We start from the raw sequence: 25,718 nt of genomic DNA on the forward strand, positions 1-25,718 counted from the left end.
CCCCGAGCGGAAAACAGTACTCAAGCCGCTGAATCACTTACAAATGCCTTCTACCAGCACCTGCAGGACTGCATGGATAAGGCAATCCCAAGCAAAACAAAGACTCTTTGTACCAAAGGCAAGCGTCCAGTCTGGTGGACCCCAGCCATAAACAAACTCTACAACAAAAGGAGGAAGCTACTACAAGATAGAGCAAAATCCTTAAAAGGTAAGACACCCTTGATCACTATAAGTAAAAACTAAGAGCTCTCATAAAATCATCCAAAGCAAATTTCGAGAGAAAAATAGCTAAAGACTCAAAAGACAATCATAAGGCCTTCTTTAGCTATGTTAGAAACCTGGGAGGAAACTCCCAGATATGCTCAGAGCTAGTTCAAAATGATGTGAAGATTACTGATCCTACAGACATTGCCAACATACTGGCTGACAGGTTCAGTGCAAACTTCTCCCCTCCCCAAAGGAGAGATATCTATACCAAACGATTGCAGCCCCCAAACATCTCCAGCCCAAGTGAGAACTGCTCTCTCCAAAGCAAAAACACAGCATCCATGGGACCTGATGGTGTCCCCGGCTGTGTGCTCCATGAACTCAATGAGGAATTAAACCCACAGCTAGGACAGCTGTTTAATCAAAGTCTTACCTCTGGATACGCACCCAGGAGTGGCGCACTGCAACTGTGGTACCACTTCACAAAGGCGGTGCCTCCACCGACCCTGGAAATTACCGCCCATTAGCTTGACAAGCCTTATCTGCAAAGCCATCGAGAGGATCATAATGGACCTCATAAATAAAGACATAGGGAATTTGCACACTTTGGATCCAACCCAGTTTGGCTTTGTCAAAGGCAGATCATGCCTTTTAAACTTGGTTGACTTTTGAAACAGTCACCAAAGCCATTGATGGGGTAAAGGCAGTCCATACAGCCTACCTCGATCTGGCTAAGGCCTTCGATACAATACCCCATTCGGGTATCATTGAAAAACTCATCAGCTTAAATGTCAACCCATACATCACAAGATGGGTTGCAAACTGGCTGAGTGACAGAACCCACAGGGTCAGAGCTGCTGGCGCCATGTCAGACTCAAAGCCTGTCACAAGTGGTGTCCCACAGGGCTCAGTCCTGGGCCCACTCTTGTTTGGCATCTACTTTTCCAAGTACAAGCAAACACAGGAGGGTTATGGCTGACAAAGTTTGCAGATGACTGCAAACTGGGCCATAGTAGAAAACACATCTGACACAGATATCCTTCAGAAGGGTCTCACAGAAACGGATAACTGGTGCCAGAGCCACGGCCTAAAGTTAAATGCCAAAATGCATAGTCATACCCTTCGGGAAAAACAAGGTTACCTAGCTACCAAATAGGTGGCAATCCACTGAGCACAGAAGAAGTTATCAGGGACCTGGGGACCCAGGTTGATAGTAGTCTGTCATTCGACACCCATGTAGCTAAAGTAGTTAGGAAGACCTTCTACATTGCCCACCTTATCATGAAGGGATTCTCATCTAGATCAAGGGAGGTCATAGTCTCCCTTTACTCATCACTCATCAGACCAATGATTGAGTACAATGCCCCATTCGAATGTATCTGACCCGACACTTGCAGCAGCTGGAGAGGCCACAAAAGTTCCTCACCAAAAGGATAAAGGGTCTCAAAATCTGTCCTATGCTGCCCGACTGAAAGAACTCCAGCTCTATTCAGTCGCCACGCTTGCTCAGAGGTGACCTTTGCCTAACATACAAGGCCATGTCAAACCCAGATTTGATGAATATGCTTCACCTCAAAAATCTAGATCCATCAGAGCCACAAGGGCGGAGACTTAAACCTTGACTTGGCTATTAATAGGACGTGCTGGAGGGATAGATTCATCACCCAAAGACTCCTATGCTGTGGAACAAAATCCCGGTACATGTGAGGCAGAGCACCTCGCTGGCCTTGTTCAAGAGAAATCTTGACCAATGGATGGGAGATCGCAGATATACCCCAGGGATTACCTCAGTGTCACTGCTCGACAGAGGCACAGAAAAATAATGGGTATAGTTCCCCATACTAAAGGGGTGGCGTAAGCCACAAAACGATGGGCTAGGCTTGTAAATGCCCTCGGGCAGATAGCCTAGTATGAACCTATGAACCTATTCATAAGGTAGGGATGGAGAAAGGGGAACCAAATTTGACGAGGCCAGTGTGGGGCAATCAGAATCATTCTGCTTCCCAAGGATTGCGCTTTCTGAATAAACTTTGACAGCTAGGGGACCGGAGGGAAGGCATACAGTATACCGGAGGGCCAATCGTGGACTAGAGCGTCCCTGGGTGACTCTCCCCTGTGTGTTCATGCTAAATGTAAAGGAATTAGAGCTTATGTCCCACTAATTGACAGTGACATCACATAGTAATATTTTCTCTTGTGGAATTGTTACTGACATCCAGTGTAGGATATATCCAGTATATAATGCCTGTGTTTTGCTTCCAAGAACGATGAGTACACTATTGTACAACTGTTAATTGTGACTACAATAAGTTTGATTCTTTGTATAATATTTTCCTGATACAGTATATTTTTTATGCTGCTCTTTATTGCATCATATGTAATAGTTACTATGTCTTTGTGGAGCTTTTCTCCCCGGGCCTCTGCTGAAAATGGAAATATATCCAGTCAGACTAGCCCGGTTAACAAATGTAAAATAAAATAAATAAATAAAAATAAAATAACTCCATCCTCAGGTCAAATTATAACAAAGAATAATCAATTTACAGCCAGTACAAAGCAGTATCTCTTTCTCTTTTATTTCTACCCTATTTTCAACTTACTTTTTATTTTATGCCACTCGCTAGCTTTCACTTCTGAAGAAATTTCTATCTTCTCTAATACCTTTTGAATAATTTCCACTACCTATTCCTTAAATTCCTCTCTTTTAAGCAGGTAGGTGGAAAGCATCAGTGTTTCATTTCTATTTAATTACCCTGCATTTTTATCTTAGTTTTTATTGGTGCATCATCTGTAACTTTTCTTGGATAGGTGTTGAAGCTTTCAATCAAAGACGTATGTACCAGCAAAATATAATTTCTATCCAGTCTAGCCCAGTTAATGTACATTGGGGAATAATATGTAAATTATGTCCAAGTTCCTACTGCTAAATTCATGTCTTCCATACCAAATATTTTCATAAATTTCCTTAAAAATCTACACTCTTTTGTAATATTTTCCCATCTAGATCACCCTGATTCATCCACACAACTGCAAATCGAGTTCCAGTCCCCATCTATAAGCAATATTCCCTGCTGAAAACTATTTATTTACCCCCAATTTTTCTTAAACTCTATAATAGCAATTTTTGGTGGAATATAAATACATGCCAGCATAATCTTACCCCCTTTCCAATAGCCCCTTACTACCACAAATCTACCATGTTTTCATCATGTAATCCTTTCTTGTCAAATTCACACGCTCATTCCTTTCCAAATGCATTTCTTGCAGTACTGCTGTTTGCACTCTGCCTTCTTAATATAAATTCAATATTCTTTCCTTTTTATTTATACCTGCAAGACGTTTTACATTCCAAGTTAATATGGACTGCACAGCCATTATGATAAAATACTACAGTCCCCACCTAATATACTTGACTTTTTTTGAATTTGTACTTTCAACTTTTGTCTTACATCCAAACACGTTTGGCAGGCTGATCTTCTATACAGTTGTTTCTTCTCATCTTCATTTGAACCCATGTCACATTTTTCAAGTCTTTTTGTTTCAATGAAAACCCTCAAACAAAATAACTAAATGCACTTTCCGAGTACTCTCATTAATTGCTATCTCAGAGCTCTCAAACTTCCGTCCCCAAAATGAGCAACACTAGCACTCATAATATGGAACAAATGGGCAAAATGTGGAACACGAACTAACAGCTTACTAACAACTTCAACTAGAAAGGTCACAGAATAGTTAAAACATGCTGGTTGTACTTATAAAAAAGATCTTTTAATGAATTAATATGATTCATTTCTATTTACCATGGTTATCTGTTAAAAAATTCCTAGTAGTGAATATGTGACAGGCACTTTCAATGTGGAACTTTGAGGAACATGAACTTTTTAATACCCAAAATGAGGTATGTTATCTTAGAACAAATACACAAAACCCTCCATTTAGGAACAACTGCCCTAAACTGACAGCTGCTTCATAGGCATTACCTCACCTAAATTAAGGTTACCCATGCTAAAATGCATGTTACAGCCAGCATTTCAATTTACAATGAATGCTGTCTGTTCTTTTCTTATCTGTATCCCCCTCCCAGATGAGAAAAACAGCTTGTAAGCTTTCAGAGAACATTAACTTTTAGCCCTAAAGAAAAAAAGTCATGGCTATCTTTAAATAAAACTAAACTGTACACTGTTTAAATGCATTAAAGTATTCAGTATCTCTTATTCACTTCCCATAATTTCTAACTTTTTTCACTGAACTGCTTGCCAATATACCTTTAAATGTTGCATTAACCTCAGTGACAAAGCCCTTTATTATTGACCTTAGCCTTGAAGAAGTAGATGCCAAACAGGAGAGGTCCTAGTGACTGGTCTTTTCATGGTGGTAGCGTCCCCATTTTGATCTCTTGCATTCTATCTGTGAGGTAGATGACAATCCAGTAAGTGAGAGGGGTTTATTCCTAGTTTGCTTAACGTTTCTATGATGCCCAAGTAGGAGATTCTGTTAAAGACTTGGCCAGGTTTTGGTAGGCAGTCTGTACGGTTTTACCTTCATCAATTGCCTGAAGTCCACCATGTTGAGTAAACTTGGCCTGCCTTTGATGAATGCAAAGTGAGACAGATCCAGTGTTTTAAAGTTCCCTATGCCCTATTGATTAACTCCATGATAACCATTTCCACTTCTTTACATATGAAGCTGGTCAGACTAATGGGACTATAATGTCCAGATCAGTGGAGGGTCTGCCCTTGTGAAGGAGGATGATTATTGCTGTTCTCCACTTGCTTGGTAAAAAGCCTGTGGTGAGGCTGACGTTGAACAGTGTTGTTAGGACTTAGCTAAATACTACTTCATACTATTAGGATGCATTTGATGATACTGTCAGGACATAATGATGCAGTATTTTTAGCTACTGGAAGCACTTTTAGGACCTGGTCATGTATCACGACTGGGGGGCATCAGTTTCAGGTACTTCTTTTGGGACAGACTGGGGGAGAGGGTTAAAACCTCCAGCTGAATGTATCAGCCAGTAGATTAGCTACATCTTTATTTTCAATGAAGGCACCATTATTCACAATCAGCTCAGCACGCTGCTGCGTTTTGCTCCTGAGATTTCAAATAGAGTAAAAGAATGACACTGTGATTAGCTTGGATGGCTATCTTCATCTCAAATGTGGCTTTGGGGGATTCAACTAGGAATCTGAGTTGTCTGTTTAATTCAATCTTGACAACTCTATATTTATGGTAATTGCTCTTCTCACTTTTGGTCAAATAGTTCATGGGGGTTTGTTTCTGGGGTCTGTCCTGCACTTGTTTCTGCAAGGAACAGCTGCATTTATGTGAAGTTCCACATAAGCAGCACAGTTTTCATGGCCTGGTGAGAATTTGAAGCTTGATAAAGTATCACTTAAGGTACTGCTTAGGAGTAGACAGTTTGTCTAGTTTCTAAAGGTACCATAGTTGGTAATGCATATTTGCATTATTATAGTTCTTATCCCCCCCATTACAAGAGGAGTTTAGTAAAAGGATAGTTTATTAGAATAGCCACGATGATCTCAGACAAGGCTAGATTTATCAAAGAGGTGAACATATTGGAGGATATGTTTTAGAAAAGGGTTATCTCCAAACTTAAGTGAGAAAGATAAACTTGGAAATTATTCATAGTTGGGGTGCTAGATATAAACTCTTGCTCAGGCTCGGCCTTTAAAAAGAAGCCCAAATAACAACAGAAGTTAATGCTCTGGGCAATTAAGTCCATGGATCAAGTGAAGTTCAAAAGCGCTCTTGTCAATCCCTATAGCAATGGTACAGAGAAAGTCAAAAATGTGGCGCAGAGAAACTGGACCATTTTTAGGAGTAAAGAACCACTACTTACTTTATTTGGAGAACTGTCTTTTGTTTATAAAACGCTTGTTAATTTCAAAGAAATCCAAGAAAGACCACAGGAACAGAACTTAATCCCACACAATCTTTTAGGTCTGGAACGAAGAAGTGTGGTAGGTGTGGTAAATGTTGATATATATTAGAAGAAAAGGAAATTCAGTAAGAAAATATAAATGGACACAAAGTATTTCTTAAACAACGTAATATAATAGTAGTGGTTTAACCTACATAGCAAGGTGGAATTCCTGCTCTCAGCATTCTATATCCAACAGAAAGAATGTTGAAAAAAGAATTTATGAACATTGTTATAACATACAAAAAATGTAATATCAATAATGCATTATGCAAACACTTGATTAATAGTACCAACTTTAGCCATTTTAGGTTAGGGATTTTGGATCTATTCCCGGAAACCTCAGGGGTGGGGCATGGGAAACAAAAATTAAATATAGGGAGGTCCACTGGCAATTTCAATTGAATGTCACGTGCCCCCCCGTATTAATGATATGATTTCCATGAATCCCATCTTGAAATTAAGAGCAGCTAAATTCTGAATGGAAGGTCCTAGGATTTTTTTTTTTTGTGTGTGACTTTTTTATTCCTAGAACAGCAGGTTGATGTTAATATAATTTAAATGGCATTTTATACAGTTCTTTTTAATATTTTTTAAACAGGTTCAAGTTTTTTTTAAATATTATAATGGGAAAAAATAACTTTTAGCATCCTTCCCATTTCTTATGTAATTACATCTAAATTATTAACTTACTGACGGAATTATGTTTATCGGGAGCAGTTTGTTAATTAATCAATTATTACATACACCCAACAGGTGCATTTTTGACATATGACTGTTATCATCTTTATTATTAAAGAGCTGAAGTAAATTTAAGGGGTTGTTCTGATGAAGTCCTGTTCTTTCAAGGATGAAAATACATGAATGGTTTTATTAACGGACCTTCCATTTCAATGGATTTGTCCTGCGAAATGGCTTTAGCTCTGTTGGGGTTCTATCTGAGAGTTTATTGGTTTCAAGAATTTTACTTGTTTGGTTCTTTGTTGGTTTAGTTCAATTTCGACAGCTGTATATTTGCGGCAATTGCTCTATTTACTTTTAGCCAAACAGTTCACAGGGGTTTGTTTCTGGGGTTTATCCTGCACTTGTTGGTGCAATGAACAGCTGCATCTATGTGCAATTCCACATAAGCAGAATTTTCAAGGGCTGGCGAGGATTTGAAGCTTGGTAAAGTATCGCTTAGGAATAGACAGTTTGTCTTAGAGAAGTTAAAGGTACCATGGGTGGAGGGGGCCCCTCTTGTCAATTTTATTTCAAATGAGATGGCTTTCTGGTCATACCTAATAGGGGATGATGATAGGCAGGAAATGGCGCAAGATTCCCAATATTAGTAAGGACAAGTTCCAAGATCCTGTTTCTTCTAGTGGGTAGTCTGACTAATTGTTCCAGGGCATTTGTATGGACAAAGTCCATGAATCCCTGTGCTTGTGCATTACTGATGGTATAAGTTTCACAGTCGATAAACAGGTAGTTAAAATCTCCCAGGAAGATGGTATAAGGATTAATGCTGAGAGACTCTATGACTCCTGCAGATAAGTGTTGTGGCTTTCTTGGACCATACAAGAGCTTCTACAACTAACCAACATATGGTAAAGGAACTTTCTTATAAGTGATTTGGGCATGGAGAAGCTCTAGTGCATCATGCTGCTTAACCAGCCTTGATGCGAGTCTCTCATGGACAAAGATTAAGACACCACAATCTTTTTTCTCTTCTTGCATTGTAGTTCAACTAAAGGTGTAGATGGAATCAATCACTAATTTTCTTCTTTTTGTGGCTGGAAGAATCAAGGAAACAGTAGGCTGTTCCATGGTAAAGCAAAAAACGATGCTAGGGAAGCCTGGCAACAGTATTTAGAAAAACAGGTAAGAAGTAATAAAAAGTAACTTTTTCCTGAAAAAACACAATAAGTGCTTTAAATGCTTACCCCAGCCCTCAAAAGTAATATAACAAAAATTTTACCAAACAGAAAGTAGTTTTAGCTTAGTTTAAACAACCTAGCACAAAGTAATGCTCCTATTTAAAAGTTACTGAAAGTCACGTGAGAAAAAAAAAACACTTTTCCCAGCTTAAAATTAATATTTTCAAATAAAAGGTTCAGTTTCTACCATAAAAAGGATGTTTAGAAAATTTTCCCCCTAAAGGAACTTAGCTGCCCAGAAATGGAAAGTGTTAGCTGACCAGCAATCCTTGAAAGTCTGCAAAAGGAGCACTCTTCAGTGGCAGGCAAGCTCTGAACAGCTTGGTGCCCAAACCTGTCTTTTAGTCATCTCATCTCAAGCTAATTAAGTTTAGACAGCTGTTATATCCTTAGCAGGATATAACCCATACAGTTAATGCCACTGCAGGAGTGATCTTCCAAAATAAGGCTGCAAAGATCTAGGTCTGAAGAATTTGACCAATGAGCTACACAGATCTAAATGGCTGACTGGTCTCACCTATGACAGAAAAGAAATGGAATGAGCAAGAAGCTGTTCCCTGTACATAGCAGGGCTCACTTTAACTGGCACAGAATGATACTGTAGCCACTTCCCCAAAAGGATGTTTAACTGCTGACTACCCTTTGATACAGCACCTCTATAACTTGTCCAAGTGTCTACATACTGAAGAAGGCCCCTCGAAGTAATATATTCTTTTCATTGACTATAGTAATCTAGGTGTCTGGGAAGAAGCAGATCCAAAACCTGACTTCCTTGTAAAGGATAAACCTGTAATGGAGGAGCGCCACCATCTGACTGCAGAACTTTGAGAGGAAGCCCTGCCTAAAGAACTTTGGCATGGACTCCTGATTTGCTAACTTCTGCATGACTATCTTGTATCAAATGCCTATGAATCGATGATCCAACAAATTTTATTTTATGCTATGCTCTAGCTACATCGTTTATCCAATCATCTCAGCCTTGTGGCAATTGACTTCAAGCTTCAACTTGATGTCCCAGCTGGGCAGCGCTCTTGAACTGTTGGCAGCAATGGCTGTTCGGGACAGTTTTCAAAGGTTCAAGGTTGTACAGGCAGTATTGATGATGGCTCTACTTCACTGTTGGTTGTCCACTCAGGTACCTGCTTCATAACACGCCTTCATTTCTGGTATTAAACCCGTACACTTTCAGGAACAAGACTGTGAGCAATAAAAAAGAACTGGGGGACACTGGTGGTGAGTATACCCCCCCATAACCCAGGAATTTAGATAGGTACACAGAAAAGGAGCAGTAAAGTTACTGGCCTGACCTACTTCATAAGACCTTTTTAAAGAAAAAGCTTAACATGTGACAGTTAAAGAAATGTGGAAAAAGGATAACATTACAGAAACTTTAGGATACATTTACAAAATCAACACTTTTTTTATGCAGAGTATGCTACACTAATGTATTAAATAACTGTATACAAAAACTCTTCTTACTGACTAGCAACAGGCATTTTAAACATCTTTCAAGAATAAACTCTAAAAAAATTAGTACTATGCATACTTACCGGTATGGCCTCCTTTCTTGCTTTGACATCACACGCCACAAATTGGCAAGTGCTTGAGTAGCAGCAGTGGAGGCTGTACCTGGGTGGTCACTACAAGAAAAAAGATTAATTGTAGAATATGCAAGGTAAGCACATCAATGCTCTAAAACCAAAAATAAAAATGTACTGCAGTAACCCAATACCATTAATTTGTGAAAAACGTCCTCAGTGAGATAACTGCTGTATTATTAGTGATTTATACACTAAACGAAGACCAAGGGGCACTGTGGCAAAGTCTCCTGTAAATCCTAAACCTGGCATTTGCAATGCGCACTCTGTCAGTCTTAATGAAATCTGGAACAGAGACAAAGTGCATCACTGCCTGCCTCTCATTCACACATTATCCTCAATTAAATCCTTACCAATGAGCCAGCATAAAAGAGATGAGAAATACAAAGAAGGATGGCTTTGTAAGTCTGGTAGAGTTCTTATCACAGGGACTATAAACTTTGTAATTTATACTCCCTAAATGTTATGTTGATGCCGAAAGATGGAAACAAATCCTGGTACCTATGATATTACAAAATCAGTGCTACAGCAGTAATTATTCAACAATTTTTTTCTACACAGCAGCTCACTTGAAAATGTCAAACTTCCATGAGATGCAAGTAATCTGCATCAATAAGGGTATTTAAGAAGTCCTTGAATGCATCCCTATTCTACTCAACTGACAACTCTTTTGTGAACTGAAACTAAACTAAAACTGCAACAAGGACTAAACTCAAAGCAAAAATAAAATACACTTACAATGTAAACTTATAAACCCTTTATTATAGGTTCATAGGTATTTATTATGCTAACGACCACAGCAGCCATTTTAAGCTTAGCCATGCATCCCAAATCGCTGACAAGTTCTGGTACCCTTGAAAAGTGTAAGCAGGGGCTTGGGAGATCAAACATTTACAAGCAGGGACCTGGGAGGTGAACCATTTACAGGCTGCCTATGTCCATTAGAGACAGAGGTGCCAAGCCAGGGGGGAAACTCCTGTTCCCCATCCAATGGTACAAGTTACACTTGAATTGGGTTAGGTAGGAGCTCTGCTTCACATGAATGGGGACCCTGTTCCATAGACTAAGCAGTCTCTGGGATACACACAGTCTCTCCAGCACATCCTATTTATATCACACGCAAGGTTTAAGTCTTTAGAACTGATAATTCCAGTGCTGTTTGGTTTGTGGATATGCAGGAGGTCCATCAGAGTGGGGTCTGACAATGCCCTGTATGCCAGGCATAAATCTCCCAACAACAGCCTATAGGAGACAGAATACAGGGATAAGGCCTTGAGGCAGTCTGCATAGGACATTTCACTTATGCCTTGTATTCTTTTAGTGAGGAACCTCTGTGGATGTTCCAATTGTTGGATATGCCCGATTAGGTACATAACAAAGGAAGCATTATATTTAACGACAGGCCTGATGAATGATGAATATAGTGGAACAATGACTCCTTCGACCTAGATGCCATACCTCTGTTTATAAGCTGAGCAAAACAGAATGATTTCCTCACTACTAGACACACGTGATGGTCAAAGGCTAGATTACTGTCTATGTGCATCCCTAAGTCCCTGATTGGGTCAACTCTAAAGAGTGTGTTGTCAATATGACAGTTACAAGGGATGGATGACTTCCAAAAGGATACTATTAAGCATTTCTTGGCATTTAGTTTTAGTTCTTGGCACACACACCAGTTGTTTGTCTGTGTCAGACCTTCCTGATGAACATCTGTGTCAGTGTGGGATTCAATGACAGCTCCTAATTTGCAATCATTTGCAAATTTAGTCAGCCAGAGACCACTGACACTGACCTTGACTTCAGAAAAGTAAATGACAAAAAGGAGTGTCAAAAAGACCAATACCTGAGGGACTACACTTGTGATTAGCCTCTCCGTAGAAGTGGACCCCCCAATTTTAACTTCCTGAGTCCTGTCTGTGTGAACCAGTTGGCTATCTACTGGGTGACATGAGTCTATGCCTAAGCTCTTGAGTTTGTCAACAATGCCCAGGGGGGGTACTGCGTCAAATACCTTGGCCAGGTCAAAGTAGGCAGTGGAAATCCATTTTGCCCTCACCCATTGCTTTGGTGACCTTCTCAAAGAAGTCCACCAGGTTGAGTAGGCATGACCTACCCTTGATGACACCAAACTGGGTTGGGTCCAGGTGTCTGGAGGGTTACTATATCACATTGATCATTTCCAAGATAATTATATCCATGGCTTTGTAATCCTTAGCAAACACAAACGTAGAAAACTGGAAGCAGGAACCAAAAGGCGGTACAACTTTCGCCACAAAAATAACAACAAATATGCCACAGGATACTGAAGACAGCAGACTTCATCAGACAAGTTACATGTGTTGTTAGTATCATTTTATACCTATAATGACGTCATCAAATACTTTGATTTAAACCAATAACTTACGATATATAATTAAGGCATCTATTAAGACATCAATTAAGGAATTTAAATAAAAAATACACATTATTCAAACCCCATATTGTGGTCAAATTATTAAAACACAAACCTAACTGAACTAACTACCCCACACAGCTCAAATAAATTAAAAAATGCATTAAAAAATACAGAAATGTAACTGTATTGAAATCTAAAGTGTGTAACACTTATAGCAGCATAAATAATTTGTAAAGTTAAAAATACTAGGCGATACCTAGTGCTGTTAGAACAGTTGATGGCTTTGCATACAAAACTACTGAGGCTTATGGGTCTGTAGTTTCCAGGGTCTGCAGATGGCCCACCTTTATGCAGAGGGATGACTGTTGCTGTTCTCCATTCATGAGGCACAGAGCCTGCTTGGAGGCTAAAGTTAAAACAGTAATTCCAGGGTCCCTGACAGGTCATGTTTCATGCTACTTAGAAGGCATCCTGGGATTCTGTCTGGACACACTGATGTGTTCCTGCTCTTAGACACAGAGCATTAAGGATCTGTTCCCTACTGATAGCTTGGGAATTATATTTGATGGTATTTCCTGAGGGAAGGTTAAAGGGGAGAGAGGGGTAAAGCTGGAGCAGAATTTGTCAGCCAGTAGGTTTGTTATATCTTCTGGATCAGTATAGGTGGCTCTATTTGCTATGAGCTCTGCACACAACTGTGCATTTCGTTTGAGGTTGTGGACATAGCTAAAGAATGCCTTGTGGTTATCCTTGGCCTGGGAGGCCAAATGTACCTCAGATTTGGCTTTTGCAGACTTTATTTGTCCTTTGAGTTGTTTGTTTAGTTTGATGAGAGTGCTTTTATCCTGATGGGTGCTGCACCTCCTAACTGTTGCCATGATTTTCTTCCTTCTGTTGTACAGCCTACTGATTTTGTGATTCCAAAAGGGAGGCTTGTTTTTTTGAGTTAGTTCTGTACTTCCTCCTGAGGCAGCTATTAATATGCTTGTATAGGGTTTCTATTAACAGTTCTGCATAGGCAGCAGTATGCTCAGGGTTTATGGGGGCTTGAAATTTTGCCAGGCTATCACTTAATAGCAGGAAGTTGGCCTTAGAGTAGTTCCTGAATATTCCAGAGTTAGCTGAGGGTCCAGGTTTTATTTTTAATTCAAAGGAGACCATTTTGTGGTTTGACCTTAACAAGGAAAACATTACACTAGGGGGTATTCAGCACTCTCCCAAATTAATGAGGACCAAATCCAGTATGGTTGCACCCCTAGTTAGTGCATTGACAATCTGGTCCAGGGAGTTTGTGTTTATGTTTACAAAATCCAGGAATCTCTGTCCCTATATGTTTGGTGACGTATAGGACTCCCAATTAATATTGAGGTAATTAATGTTGCCCACGATTATGGCATTGGGTTGGATGGTGAGTGTTTCCAATAAGTTTAAATATATGGTATGGGTTTCCTCTGTCATGGGGGGAGCCTATAGCTTGCAAGGAAGTGGTACTGGATTTTGCCTATGGTGATTTGAATGTGGAGTAGCTCAAGTGCATTGTCCTATTTGACAAGCCTTGAGGTATAGTTATTTTTGATGTAAATCAACATACCTCCACCTTTAGTCCTTGTCTGTGTAGTGGGTGGTCTAAATGTGTGGAAGGCATTATAACCTTGTACTGTCGATGTGCTCTCAGCGGCTTTAAACCATGTCTCAGTGACCACACAGACATCAGCATTCTGATGGGTGAAAAGAGCTTCTAGGGAGTGGATTTTTTTGTTTAGACTCTTAGAACTGAGCAGTAATACTGTTATGTTTTCTTGGTTTTGATTTGCTATGTCAGAAGTACTTTCAGTTTGGTACTGCTTAAAAAAGGCACTATGGAGGAAGACAATGCTTTAGCTAATATTCAAAAGCCTAGATGGAAGAGGTGCAGACCATCACTGGCAAAGTAGCATGGTCTGTTTATTTATTTTTATTTATTTTACATTTGTTTACCGGGCTAGTCCAACTGGATACATGTCCATTTTCAGTGGAGGCCCGGGGAGAAAAGCTCCAGTTACATAGCATCATAGAGACATACAAAAACATTCAATAACATTTAGATTTTACATTTATAGAATAGACATTTTAAAACAACATTTTGAACATTGAAAGGAAAAAGTTTGGCAATAACATTAATATGGCGTCAATACCTCTGCAGTTACGAAAAATTAGAATAAGACAGAAAAAAATGGCTAATAGAGTTACAGATAAGAAGTAATATTCAGGGAGGAGAGTGCAAAGAATAAGGAGGAGGGTTAGTTATAAGGAATGGTTAGAAGTAGAGATTTATGGTAGAGAATAATATTTTGATTGGTGACAGGTAGTTAGAGAATTGACCATCTCCTTCCATTTCTTTCCCTTAGAATGAAACCAGAAACTAAGCCAATTATTAAAGTCCTTCATCTTTTGTTCGTAATGTGGCATCATCCTTGGAGAAGGTAAAATGATGTTTAATGCTAGGCTCATACCAGCCTGGGACACATTCTGAGATCTCCATGATGTATCTCTTGATATAGTCTAGGGAGGTATGTTTCAGGTCATTTACATCTACATGGACTATGACTGAATCATACTGGCACTTATGGTGCAATGACCCGAATGCATGCATAATGTAGCAGATCCTAGCCCTGATAAGCAATGTGACTTTCTCCTTACTCACCCTAGTGAGAGGGACACCAGTATGTCTCATGAGGGTGTCTCCAGTGACCAGAATGTTGGATTGTGTGGTGACTTGCCTTATGGGCTTAGAAGTAAAGGCTTTATAAGATGTGGCTGTATGTGTTGTTGTGGGTGTTGTTTTGAAAGAGTTAATTTGGGGCTGCTGAGGGTATTTGTTATGTGTACTTCGTCTAGGAGGTCTTTGGGGGTTTAGGAAGGTTACATTTAACTGCCTCAGCATATGTGGGTCTATATGTCTGCTTTAAATTGTGTACGATTGGTGCAGCATGTATACTACTGACAACCTTACTGACATTAGAACTTTTGAGAGCTTTGCTTCCAGTCATGTGTAAATAAATCTCTCACATACCATATCAGTTTGAGAATTATCTGGTTGCTAGTAAACATGAGGTAGTTTCTACACGGCCTCAAGATGCCCGTATCCACCAAGCTGGTAATAGAAACAGTGGGAATATAAAGCAATGAAAGGAGTATCTAGTTTTCAACTCTGGGGACAGTGCTTGCCACTGCAAACTAGTTGTCCTGTCTGCAACTTGGTATTATGAAATTTCAATCATGCTTTTACAGGAAAAATGTCACTCAGGGTGTCTGTGTCTATACAGGGCACCGTCAAACACTTGAGAAGAAACTAATAAGTAGACCCTGAAAATTTAAGGACGAAGTATTTAAGCAGATATTCTGAAGTTAGAATTAAATCAAGCAGTACTTGAAACAAAGAATTAGCTTGTGAAGAGTGATGAAAAGAGGGGAGTCACATGAATGGCTACTGCCTAGCAACTACTAGTGCTGGTCTCACCACAGCTTTACTCTGCTGGGATACAATGCTCCTTTACTTCTTCTGTCACCAGAAGCAAACATTAGCACCAATCCCAAGATAAGAAGCAGGCCACAGCATGTTTGGTGATCTACACTCTTGTCCCAGATGATGCAAGCGTCTGTACAATGCTCAGCACTTTTATCTCACTAGCACTTCAAGACAAAGCCACATGATTCAATGAGACCAAAAGTCACAGTCTTCATATTTTGTTCTAATTGATGACACTTAATTACTTTTATCCATTGCACATCTTTAAAAACAAAGAAAGATAACATTAAAAATAAATGAAATTGGTGTTACTCTAGCAATAAAATGTCAATTGAAATAGAAGTACTGAGTTAAACAAGTCCTGCAGTAACAGAAACATTACAAAATAAGAGTATGTGTGAACACACACACATGTGGGCATCAACTTAAGTTTACTTTTTCATTCATTCATTCATTTATTTACTTGTCTTTGTTTACTGGGAAAGTCCGACTGGGTAATACCCATTTTCAGCAGAGCCCTAGGGAGAAAAACTCCATTTGCTTACACTACATTATACTTTAAGTTCCAGTTAAACACGGAGTAGTTACAAATCTATTTACATTTGTACACATACAGTAGTTACATTTATACATTCTTAGATTTTACAGAGGTGGAAGCTACTAAAGAAAAACCCACATGCAATTTACTGGACAGTACAGATAGCAGTTATCTATAAACATTGTTTTGCCATTTCAGTGAGAGGTTGAGTGTATTCTGTTTAAGAAGAGTATTTGGAAAGTACTGTATGGTGAACACAAAGTCTCAACCTAGAGATAATCATGGAAGGCAACAACCAGTTACTACAGGACTGGCTAAGATATTGTTTAAGCAGTGGTTTAAAACTACTGAGTTTGTCGGAGAGTTTAATTTGTATGGGGATACTATTCCAGAGTTTAGCAATGTACTGGGAGCAGAGTGAGTCTCCTGCAACATTATTTGACTTGTTTGTAAGCAATAAGAATTTGTTATGAGTAGAGGTCCCCTGCTGGACAGTAGAGCAGTAATAAGTTATATGGTGCAGCTTGAAGGGCAGTTTTCTGAATGATGAATGAGTTAATGTGCTATAGTTAGTTGTGAATATGTTCGATAGTTGTGTAGTTCAAGCCAGTGTGGGTCCTATGAGGGAGACTGCTGGCAAATTTAACTACTTTTTTGTAGAAGGAGGGAAGTTTCTTTCCTTGAGTATCATTTAATTTTGTTAGGAGAGGTGCTGCCTATAAGAAAGGTGGCAATAAGAAGGTGGTGGCTAGAGTTTTTCTTTCAGTATCTGTAAGGAATCCATTGATCCTATAAAGGAAGCTTAGTTTTTGGTGAGTAGATCTAATAGTGTACAGTATACACTGGTCATATCTGAGATTATCATATATTATAATGCCTAAAAAGTTTGCTGTGAGTTACAATTTCAATGACAGTATTATTTGCTGACTTTACAGTGAAAAAATTGCTTCTGGTTTTGGCAACTTTTTGAGGTAAAAAGCATTAACTAAGTTTTCTAGGGGTTGAGCAGAAGGTTTGATTCTTTGAGCCAGGTTTCTACAGAGGAGAAAGATTTTGCGTAATGTCTTAGAGCTTATTTATTGTTGAGGTTGCACACATTAATGTTGTGTCACCTGATACTGAACTAAACTAGCATGGTGAGTGGAGGTGTGGAGGTCATTAATAAATACATTAAATAAAAGAGAACCTAGGATACAGCCCTGAAAGACACATGTAATAACTACTTGAAAGAATGAGTAGGTTTGTTACCATTTAACGGGCTTTCCTTCCAGACAGTAACTAAGAAACCACAACAAGAGGTATTGTGAAAGTCCTACTGAGGAGAGTTGAATGATTGGTTGCTGGTACGAGACAGTATCAAATACCTCTGACAAGTCTGAAGACATACTGGTTTATTATACTGTAAAATGTAGTAGAGCAGTAGTGGTGCTGTGCTGGGGCCTAAACCCATGTTGTGTTTCTGAGACAATGTTATCTGAGGTTAGGTATATTGCATTAGCTGCATATGGATGCATTTCTCTAATGTTTTGGAGAGGGATGAGGGAATTGCTGTTGGTCTGTAGTTATTAAACTCTATAGATGTGCCGCCTTTGTGCAGTGCTATGATGTAGGATTTTTTCCACAGTGATGGGATGCATTTTTCTGCTATGGGCCTATTAATTAGTATGGACACAAGGAAGACTATGACTTCTGTGGCCATTTTTATGTAGTCTGATGACAGTGTGTCTACAGACACAGACATAGCTTTTAGTTTAAGGATCAACCTTATGAGTGAGGTAGGTACTGGACTAAAACTGCAGAACTGTGGGTGGTTTTGACTGGTGAGGGATGGGGAGGCAGATGTATTAGTGTCTAATAGAGATAATACTGACTGTATAAAGTAGGAATTAATCTATGTGGAGGATAGAGTCTGTTGTATTTTCTGTTTTTCTGGAGAGGGAGTGGTGGTCTTGCCAGGGTGGAGTAGTTTATTTAGTGATGACCAAAAAAGTTTTGGGTTGTTTTTGTTTGTCTTGTAGGTTGGTATAGTACCTTTGCTTAGCCTGTTTGACATGAAGTTTTGCGAGGTTTCTAAAATGTCTAAATTGCTGGAAGGCATTTTGAGTTTTATTGTTTATACAACTTTTGCCAGGCTTGATCCCTTTCTGTCAGAATTTCTTTTGTCAGCTATGGTGCGGGGTCGGACTTTGCTGTTTTATTATGTACTGGTGCTAGATTATTTAAGGTTTGTAACAACATGTTATTAAAGTATTCTACAACTGTCTCTAGTAGCATTGTTCTATGTACATTCCAGTTATATTGTTTAGTGTTCCACTGAAAATATCTTTGCTGAAACTGGCTGCATTTTGTATTTAATCATAAATAATATGTTTACCTAGGTTATGGTGAGTTCTAATATCATATGTTGGTTTATGATCACTTAAGACGCACCTACTTTTGTCAGTTTGTCGGGTTTGTTTCCTCGAAGTTTTACTGATTCTAATAGGAATGGTTACTAACTGGCTAAATTTGAAAATGTTTATGGATTCAGTGGGGTTAGTGGAATTTATTAGTTGCCAATCTATATTTAAGTCTCCAAGTATTACAGTTTCATGGTTAATTTATTGGGATATCCAATACAGGATGCTTTCAGTAGTATCAAAGTTATTCCCTGGTGGTATACAAATTGCTGTTAAACATATAGCTTTCCAAGTGCTGATTTTTAGAAGGGTTATTAGAAGTTCAGCATTGTTAAATGTGGGTATTTCTTGTTGAAGTAAGGAGATGGTTAGGAATTTTTTATACATGATTACTACACCACCTGCATGCGTGTTTCATCTGTCATGCAGGAGTACATTTTATCGGGGGGGGGGGGTATCTCTATCCTTTATTTCTTTTTTTTAACCAGGTTTTGGTAGCTATAGCTACATCAGGAATGTATGTGGCAAGGTAGGCATGTATGTCATGGATTTTCTTGCACATACTTAGGTTCATGTTTAGTAAGGTGAGTTTGGGTTCTGTTTTTTGCTGAGATGTATTAGGTGACTGGTTTATTTTGAGGTTGGAAGGGATGGGTTTGTGAACAGTGGGACCCGAGTTGGACTGAATATCTGCTAATTTTCTGAATTGATATTTTACAGAGGGAAGAGTGTGGCCAGTTATATTTTGGTCTTGGTTTGGTATTTGATCATAAATTTGGGTACTTAGCTTTAAGATATTTATAGATAAATAAATCAGATATGGTTTGTTTGTAGAAATAAGGTGTTATGGAGATCTTTGTGAGGACTGGTCTTCAGAATTTGAAGGAGGTGGATTTGATAATGGGTGATGAAGGGTATTAGAGTGAGGAGGAATAGTAAAATAATCTCAGTTGGAAGCACCTTATTTAAAACAAAGTTATGTTCTTACCATAATCTTCCATCTGTCTTGTCGATCTTCATTCATTCTTGACTGATGTGTTTGGTTTCGATCCCTTAGAACTTACTCGGCCATTGTACAAAGCTTACGTCACTCAACAACTTTCGAGCTAAGGCTCTACACATACTGCCTCTCTTCCATTACCTCAGATCAAGTTTGCCTACCACTAAGGAAAAATGGAAGCTCTGTCTGAGGAACAATCCTATGACATACACCCCCGGACTAGTTCCGAACCTCCAGGAGTCTTTTGGAGGGGGCAGGAGGGTGGGATGTCAAGAATGAATGAAGATCGACAACACAGATGGAACGTTATGGTAAGAACATAACTTCTTTATCTGATGTTGCCAATCTTCATTCAATCCTGACTGATGGGACAGAGTCCCCAGCTACTTTAGAGACTGGGGTGGCCCTAAGGAAGAATATTCCTAAGCACCATAGAGACAAAGGATGCTCTTCCCCTAGAGACCATGTCTAATTTTTAATGAGTGATAAAGGTATGTGGAGTAGCCCAAGTTGCAGCTGTGCATATGTCTTCCATAGAAGCCCTGGAATGGAAGACCACGGAAGTGTAAACAGATCTTGTAGAATGAGCTCTAACGTTTGATGGTTGACTTGATTCTGGTTGTATATGAAAGTAATGCAGTCTCTTAACCATTTTGACAGGGTGACCTTAGATAAAGGTTTCCCCAGTCTGGTACCTGAAAAATAGAAATAGTTGGCCAGATTTTCTAGAGGATTTTGTTCTGTCCAAGTAAAAATGTAATTGTCCATGGACATCCAACACATGCAAGCAGTACTCTTTTGTTTGAAAACTGTGGAAAGAAGACTGATAGGTCTATGTTCTGGTTGATACTGGTATCTGATATAACTTTTGGAAGGAAGGAGGGATTGGTTCTGTGTGATACTTTTTCTTTGTGGAAGATTACATAAGGATGATTCACACACAAAGCCTGTAACTCTGAAATTCTCCTAGCAGATGTGATTGCCACTAGGAAGAATCTTCCAAGACAAAAACTTGAGGTCACAAGTGGCTGCTGGCTCAAAGGGCTGACGAACTAGGCATTGTAAAACTAAGGTCAAATCCCAAGGTGCTACTGGATCTTTGAAAGGGGGTATCAAATGCCGAGTGCCTTTAAGAAAAACTTTGCAAAGATGATGAGACATCAAAGAATGATCATCAAAACAGTTATGAAAATTCGAAATGGCAGCTAGATGAATCTTAATTGTACAGGTTACGGTTCCCAATTGAAATAAGGTGGATAAGTATTCCAGGACCATATCAACTGTTGCTGAAAAAGAATCAATGCCATTTGTACACATCCAAACAGAGAATCTTTTCCATTTATTTAGGTAAAATTTTCTGGAGGATGGTATATGTGAAGCCAGAAAGTATAGCTGTGTTTAGCATAAATGTAGATGTTCGAGTGTATTCACTGTTGCAGTCATCACACTTGTATTATCCTGCCAGTGGTAGCTCTCCAGTTGGCCCGAATACCAGAGGCTTAGGATTTCTCCGTCAGTTGCTGTCGCTCCAGGACTGATGTCAGGTCGTCAGTGGTACATCAGTTTTTCTTGCCTCAACTGTCAGGAGCTCCCAAATAGGGAGCTAGGTTATGGTGGAATAACACCACCAGTAAAAAGTAAATACCAGAATTCCCTGTAAAGAGTGAGGAATAGGGAGAGAGAGAGACAAGGGGGATGGAGGGTTGGAAACCAGGACTGCAACAGTGAATACACTGTAACATCTACATTTATGGTAAGTGTACACACTGTACTGTGTTCTTCGTGTTTCACTGTTGCAGTCATCACACACGGGTTGATACCCAAAGCTGAAGAAAAGGGTGGAGGCAATCAAGAAGACTGGGGGCTGGCTAGGATGCCCTGCAAGACTGGGGTTGCAAAACCTGCCCTGTATTTGGAGAAGATAGGCAGGTGGTAATGCTTGGTGAAGGTATGAACAGAAGTCCATGATGCAGCTTCCAGTATGTCCCTGGTGGGGACCTCTCTGAGAAAAGCTGCAGAGGTGGAGGTTGCCCTGGTGGAATGCGCCCTGACCCACTTAGGGTGCAGTTTCCGTGGTGTTTGTAGCAGAAATGGATGCAGTGTGCTATCCATTTAGACCCTGCTGCAAAGCTGACTAGCAACTGGTCAGTTTTCCTAAAAGATTTAGTCCTAACCAGGTAGAATCTGAGCTGTCTGTGCACATCTAGAGAATGCAGAATTCTTTGCCCCTTGTTTTGTGTGTAAGGGAAAAAGGTTGGCAAATGAATTGATTGGTTTTGAGCCACACTGGACACCACTTTAGGCATGAAAGTTGGGTTAGTCCTGAGGGAGACTCTGTCAGCATGGAAAATGATGAAGGGCTTTACAGCCATGACTGCTTGTAGCTATGGAACTCTTCTACCTGAAGTGATGGCCAGAAGCAAGGCTGTTTTCCAAGAGAGGAATTTTAACTCTGCTGAAGCCGCAGGGTCAAAGGGGTGTGTGTGTGTGTGTGTGTGTGTGTGTGTGTGTGTGTGTGTGTGTGAGCTTTTCCAGTACAAAATTAAGGTCCCAAACTGGGGTAGGAGCTCTTCTGGGTGGCCTTAAATTGTTAGCCCCTCTTAGGAACTGTTTGATGACAGGGTGTGAGAAGAGAGGTGGCTCTGTGCTGCAATCAGCAGAGACATGAATTTTAACAGAAGAGAAGGATAGGCCCCTGTGTAGTAGGTCTGCTAGGTAATCCAGGATAAGACGTAGGCAGGGCTGTGCTGTTTCAGCTCCTTTAGCCTGGATCCAGGTGCAAAACCTTTTCCACTTGTCAGCATAGGCTTATCTATTGCTGGTGCGTCTGGCCTCAAGTATAACATCCAGGACTTGTTTGTTTAGGCTGGCAGCTGGAGGAGAGATACGGTATAAGCCAGGCTGTCAGTTCAGGGTCTGCAATTGCGGATGCATGAATTCTCCATTCTTCTGAGTCAGGAGAGTTGGGATCCGAGGTAGGTGGCAGGGGTGACAGGCTGCGCAGCAGTGGGTACCAGTGCTGGCATGGCCAGTCTGGGGCAATCAAGACTGCCCTTGGGTTTTCCTCCCTTATTTTGAGCAGTACCCTTAAAATTAGTGATAGAGGGGGAAATGCATAGATTGAGAGGTTTTTGGAAGGATAGAACATCCACTTTCCAGGCCATGCTGTGAGGTTCCCTGGTGCAGAATTTACTGAGCTGGTGATTGTTGTGGGAGGCAAAGAAGTCCATCTTCAGGGTGCCCCATTTCTGGGTTACAAGGTTGAAGGTTCTGTGGTCTACCTGCCACTTGTGTGGGTCTACCAGGTTTCTGCTTAAGTTGTCTGCCAGAGAGTTTAGGGAGCCTTGCAGGAATTGTGCTAGCAGGTGTATTTGCATGGCTGAAGCCATGTGCCAAAGGATCATGGCAAGCCTGCAAAAAGGATAAGAGTGAGTTCCTCCCTGCTTGTTGATATACCACATCACTGTGGTGTTCTCTGTTTTGATCACTAGAGGCCCCAGGGAGAGTAGGGGTCTGAAAGCTGTCAGGGCGTGCTGAACAGCTAGCACCTCTTTTTGGTTGATGTGCAAATGTATTTGATTTGGGCTCCAATGGCGCTAAATGCACCTGCTGTCCACGTGTGCACCCCAGGCATAATCGGATGCGTCTGTGGTGAGGGTCTGGGTGGCGTGGGGTTGTGAGAAGGGAAGACCCTTGTTATGGTTGCACGTTGCTGCCCACCAAAGAAAATGTTTCCTTAGACAGGGTATCATAGGTATGATAGTTTCCAGGTCCTGACAGTGTTGACACCAAAAGCTTTTTAGGTACCACTGTAGTTTCTTCACATGTAGTCTGGCATATGGAATGAGTATAATGCAGGAGGCCATAAACCCGGCCTAGAGCTTGCAGGATTTTCCTTGAGGATAACTAGGTTCTGTTGCGAGAAGTAGCCTGTCAGGTAGTCTTGTTTTTCTGGAGTAAGGAATGCCATCTGGGATGCCGTGTCCAGGCTTGCCCCCAGGAATACAATTTTTTGAGTGGGGACTAGTTTTGATTTCTTTTCATTTATAGTATACCCCAGGGAGGTCAGTAGGTCCTTTACAAAGGTCAGGTGCTGTAACAGCTTTTCCTGACTGTCTGCCTGAATCAGGCAGTTGTCAAAGTAGGGGTAAATTTGAATATTTCTTTGTCTACAAAAAGCAATGGCTGGAGCCAGGCATTTTGTGAAAACTCTGGAAGCAGTGGATAAGCCAAAGGGAAGTGCAGAGAACTGAAAGTGCAGATCCTGCCCTGAAACGTAGATATTTCCTGCAAGATTCCCTGATTGGGATGTGTAAATAGGCCTCTTTTAGGTCTAGGATGGCTAACCAAGCATCCTTGGAAAGCATAGGAAGAAACTGCTGGAGGGTGAGGATTTTGAATTTTGGTATCACCAGGAAGGTGTTTAGAATTGCTAGATTGAGGATTGGGTGCCAGGTACCCTCTTTTTTCCAGGGTACCAGGAAAAGCCTGGAATAAAAACCTTGGCCTATCTGGTCTGCAAGAACATGCTGTACTGCCCTAATGGAGAGCAGAGAATGGACTTGTTTTTTGGCCTCTGCCCACTGGTTTGGAGGAAGATCTCGGAACTCTTTTGGGATTGGCAGAGTGTGGAAATAGAATATGTATCCCTGGGACACTATGTTGAGGACCCATTGGTCATTGGTAATAGAGGCCCAGTTGTTTGCATGGAAGGAGAATTTTCCTCAAAGGGGCACAAGCAGGTGGGCAGAGGTAAGGGTTGGAGATGTAAAGTCATTGTGAGTTCTTTCCATAAGGGGGTGGCTTAGCACTCCCTGTTTTTGAAGTGGAGGAACTCCATTGCTTAGATCTCTGCATTCCCTGGGACTGCTGTCTGAGTGGTCTTTGTCCCCTAGGTCTTGGCTGAGCTGGCCTGGAAGGGGCCGGAAAGGACCAGTGCTTGGATGGGCAATGCCTACTGGACCTCGGAGGCTGGACCTGTAAGAAGTCTTTAACTGTGCATAGATTTAGTTTTTCTTCCATCTTTTTTAAGACCTCTTCTGCCTTGGTGCCAAACAAATTGTCTTTGTTCAATGGTGTGTCCAATAGTTTTGATTTGACATGGTCTGGCAAGGTCTGTTCCTTAAGCCAAGCATGCCTTCTAAGTACAGAACCAGTGACTGCTGCCCTGCAAGATGTTTCTAGGGCATCAAAGCCACATTGCAAGGTGTGTTTAGTAACTTGGCTTGCATGATGCATAAGCTCTTGTAATTCTTTATTTTCTACACAAGCAGGAAAGGTAGATATTTTTTGTTTGAGGAGTTCCATGGTATGTTGCTGGTATTTCAGCATGTGGAACTGAAAATTTAGCACTCTAATGGCAAGAGTTGCAGAGGTGTATACTTTTTTACCCCATCTGTTTAAAGCTCAGAAATCCATGTCCGAGGGTTATTCTTAGTTGTGGTTGCTTTAATTCCTTTAGGTCCTTGGGGGATGACCTCTGGGTCAGCAGTAGGAGTTTTGAAAAGAAATTTAAGAGTGTCCGGGACTCTTAATACCTGTCAGGATTCCTGGGAGCAGGAGGGAGGGTGTCAGGAGTCAAACTGGATTCCATAAAGACATCATCCACAACATCCAAAAAGGAGGAATGGCTAAAGGTCTGTGCTGTGGTAAATCTAAGAATTCCCTGAGTCTCTTTTTGGACTGAGGATAGTCCTGACATTCCTATTATAAATGCTCCCTTAAAGTATGTAGGGTTTCACCAAATGAAAAATCCTCTGGAGGAGAGGCAGAAGGAAAGGATTCCTCTGCATCTGAATCCTCATAAGTAGACAAGGGTTGCATATTTTCATATTCCGAAACCTCAGAGTCATCGGACTCCTGGTCAGATAAAACTGCTGGGAACAAGTCTTTTTTTCTTGGGAAGGGGTAGGTTGGCTTCCTCTAATAAGCATGATAAGGTCTTCCGCCATTTTAAGCACTTGAGATTGAGGCATGGGAGCAGGTGCTAAGCTTGGGTTGTTGGATATTTTTAGACATAGGTCATACCCTGGGCCTTAGAAACTCGGTAGTTTTAGAAAGAACTGAAGATGCGAAAGAAATCATCAGTTTGTGTTGAGTATCATTAGTGCGAAGAACTTCCTCAGTAGCCGGCGCCTGCTCAGCGGCTCCGGACCCATACAAGCTAGAGATGACCGCAGGATCCTTAGTCAAAGAAGAGTCTCGCGG

At 40.6% G+C, this 25,718-nt stretch overlaps 1 protein-coding gene across 1 annotated transcript in view; it reads right to left on the reverse strand.

The window, feature by feature from the left end:
* Positions 1-25,718, reverse strand: part of MEIOSIN (meiosis initiator) — a 1,029,307-nt gene that overhangs the window by 279,740 nt on the left and 723,849 nt on the right. The window contains exon 7 of the mRNA XM_044086822.1: positions 9,621-9,710. Within this exon, the coding sequence (XP_043942757.1) occupies positions 9,621-9,710 (90 nt within the window). The remainder of the gene's footprint in view (positions 1-9,620; positions 9,711-25,718) is intronic.

Source organism: Protopterus annectens, chromosome 1.part0 (genome assembly GCF_019279795.1).
Source record: "Protopterus annectens isolate FY-2018-M chromosome 1.part0, PAN1.0, whole genome shotgun sequence".
In the NCBI taxonomy this organism is placed as follows: domain Eukaryota; kingdom Metazoa; phylum Chordata; order Ceratodontiformes; family Protopteridae; genus Protopterus; species Protopterus annectens.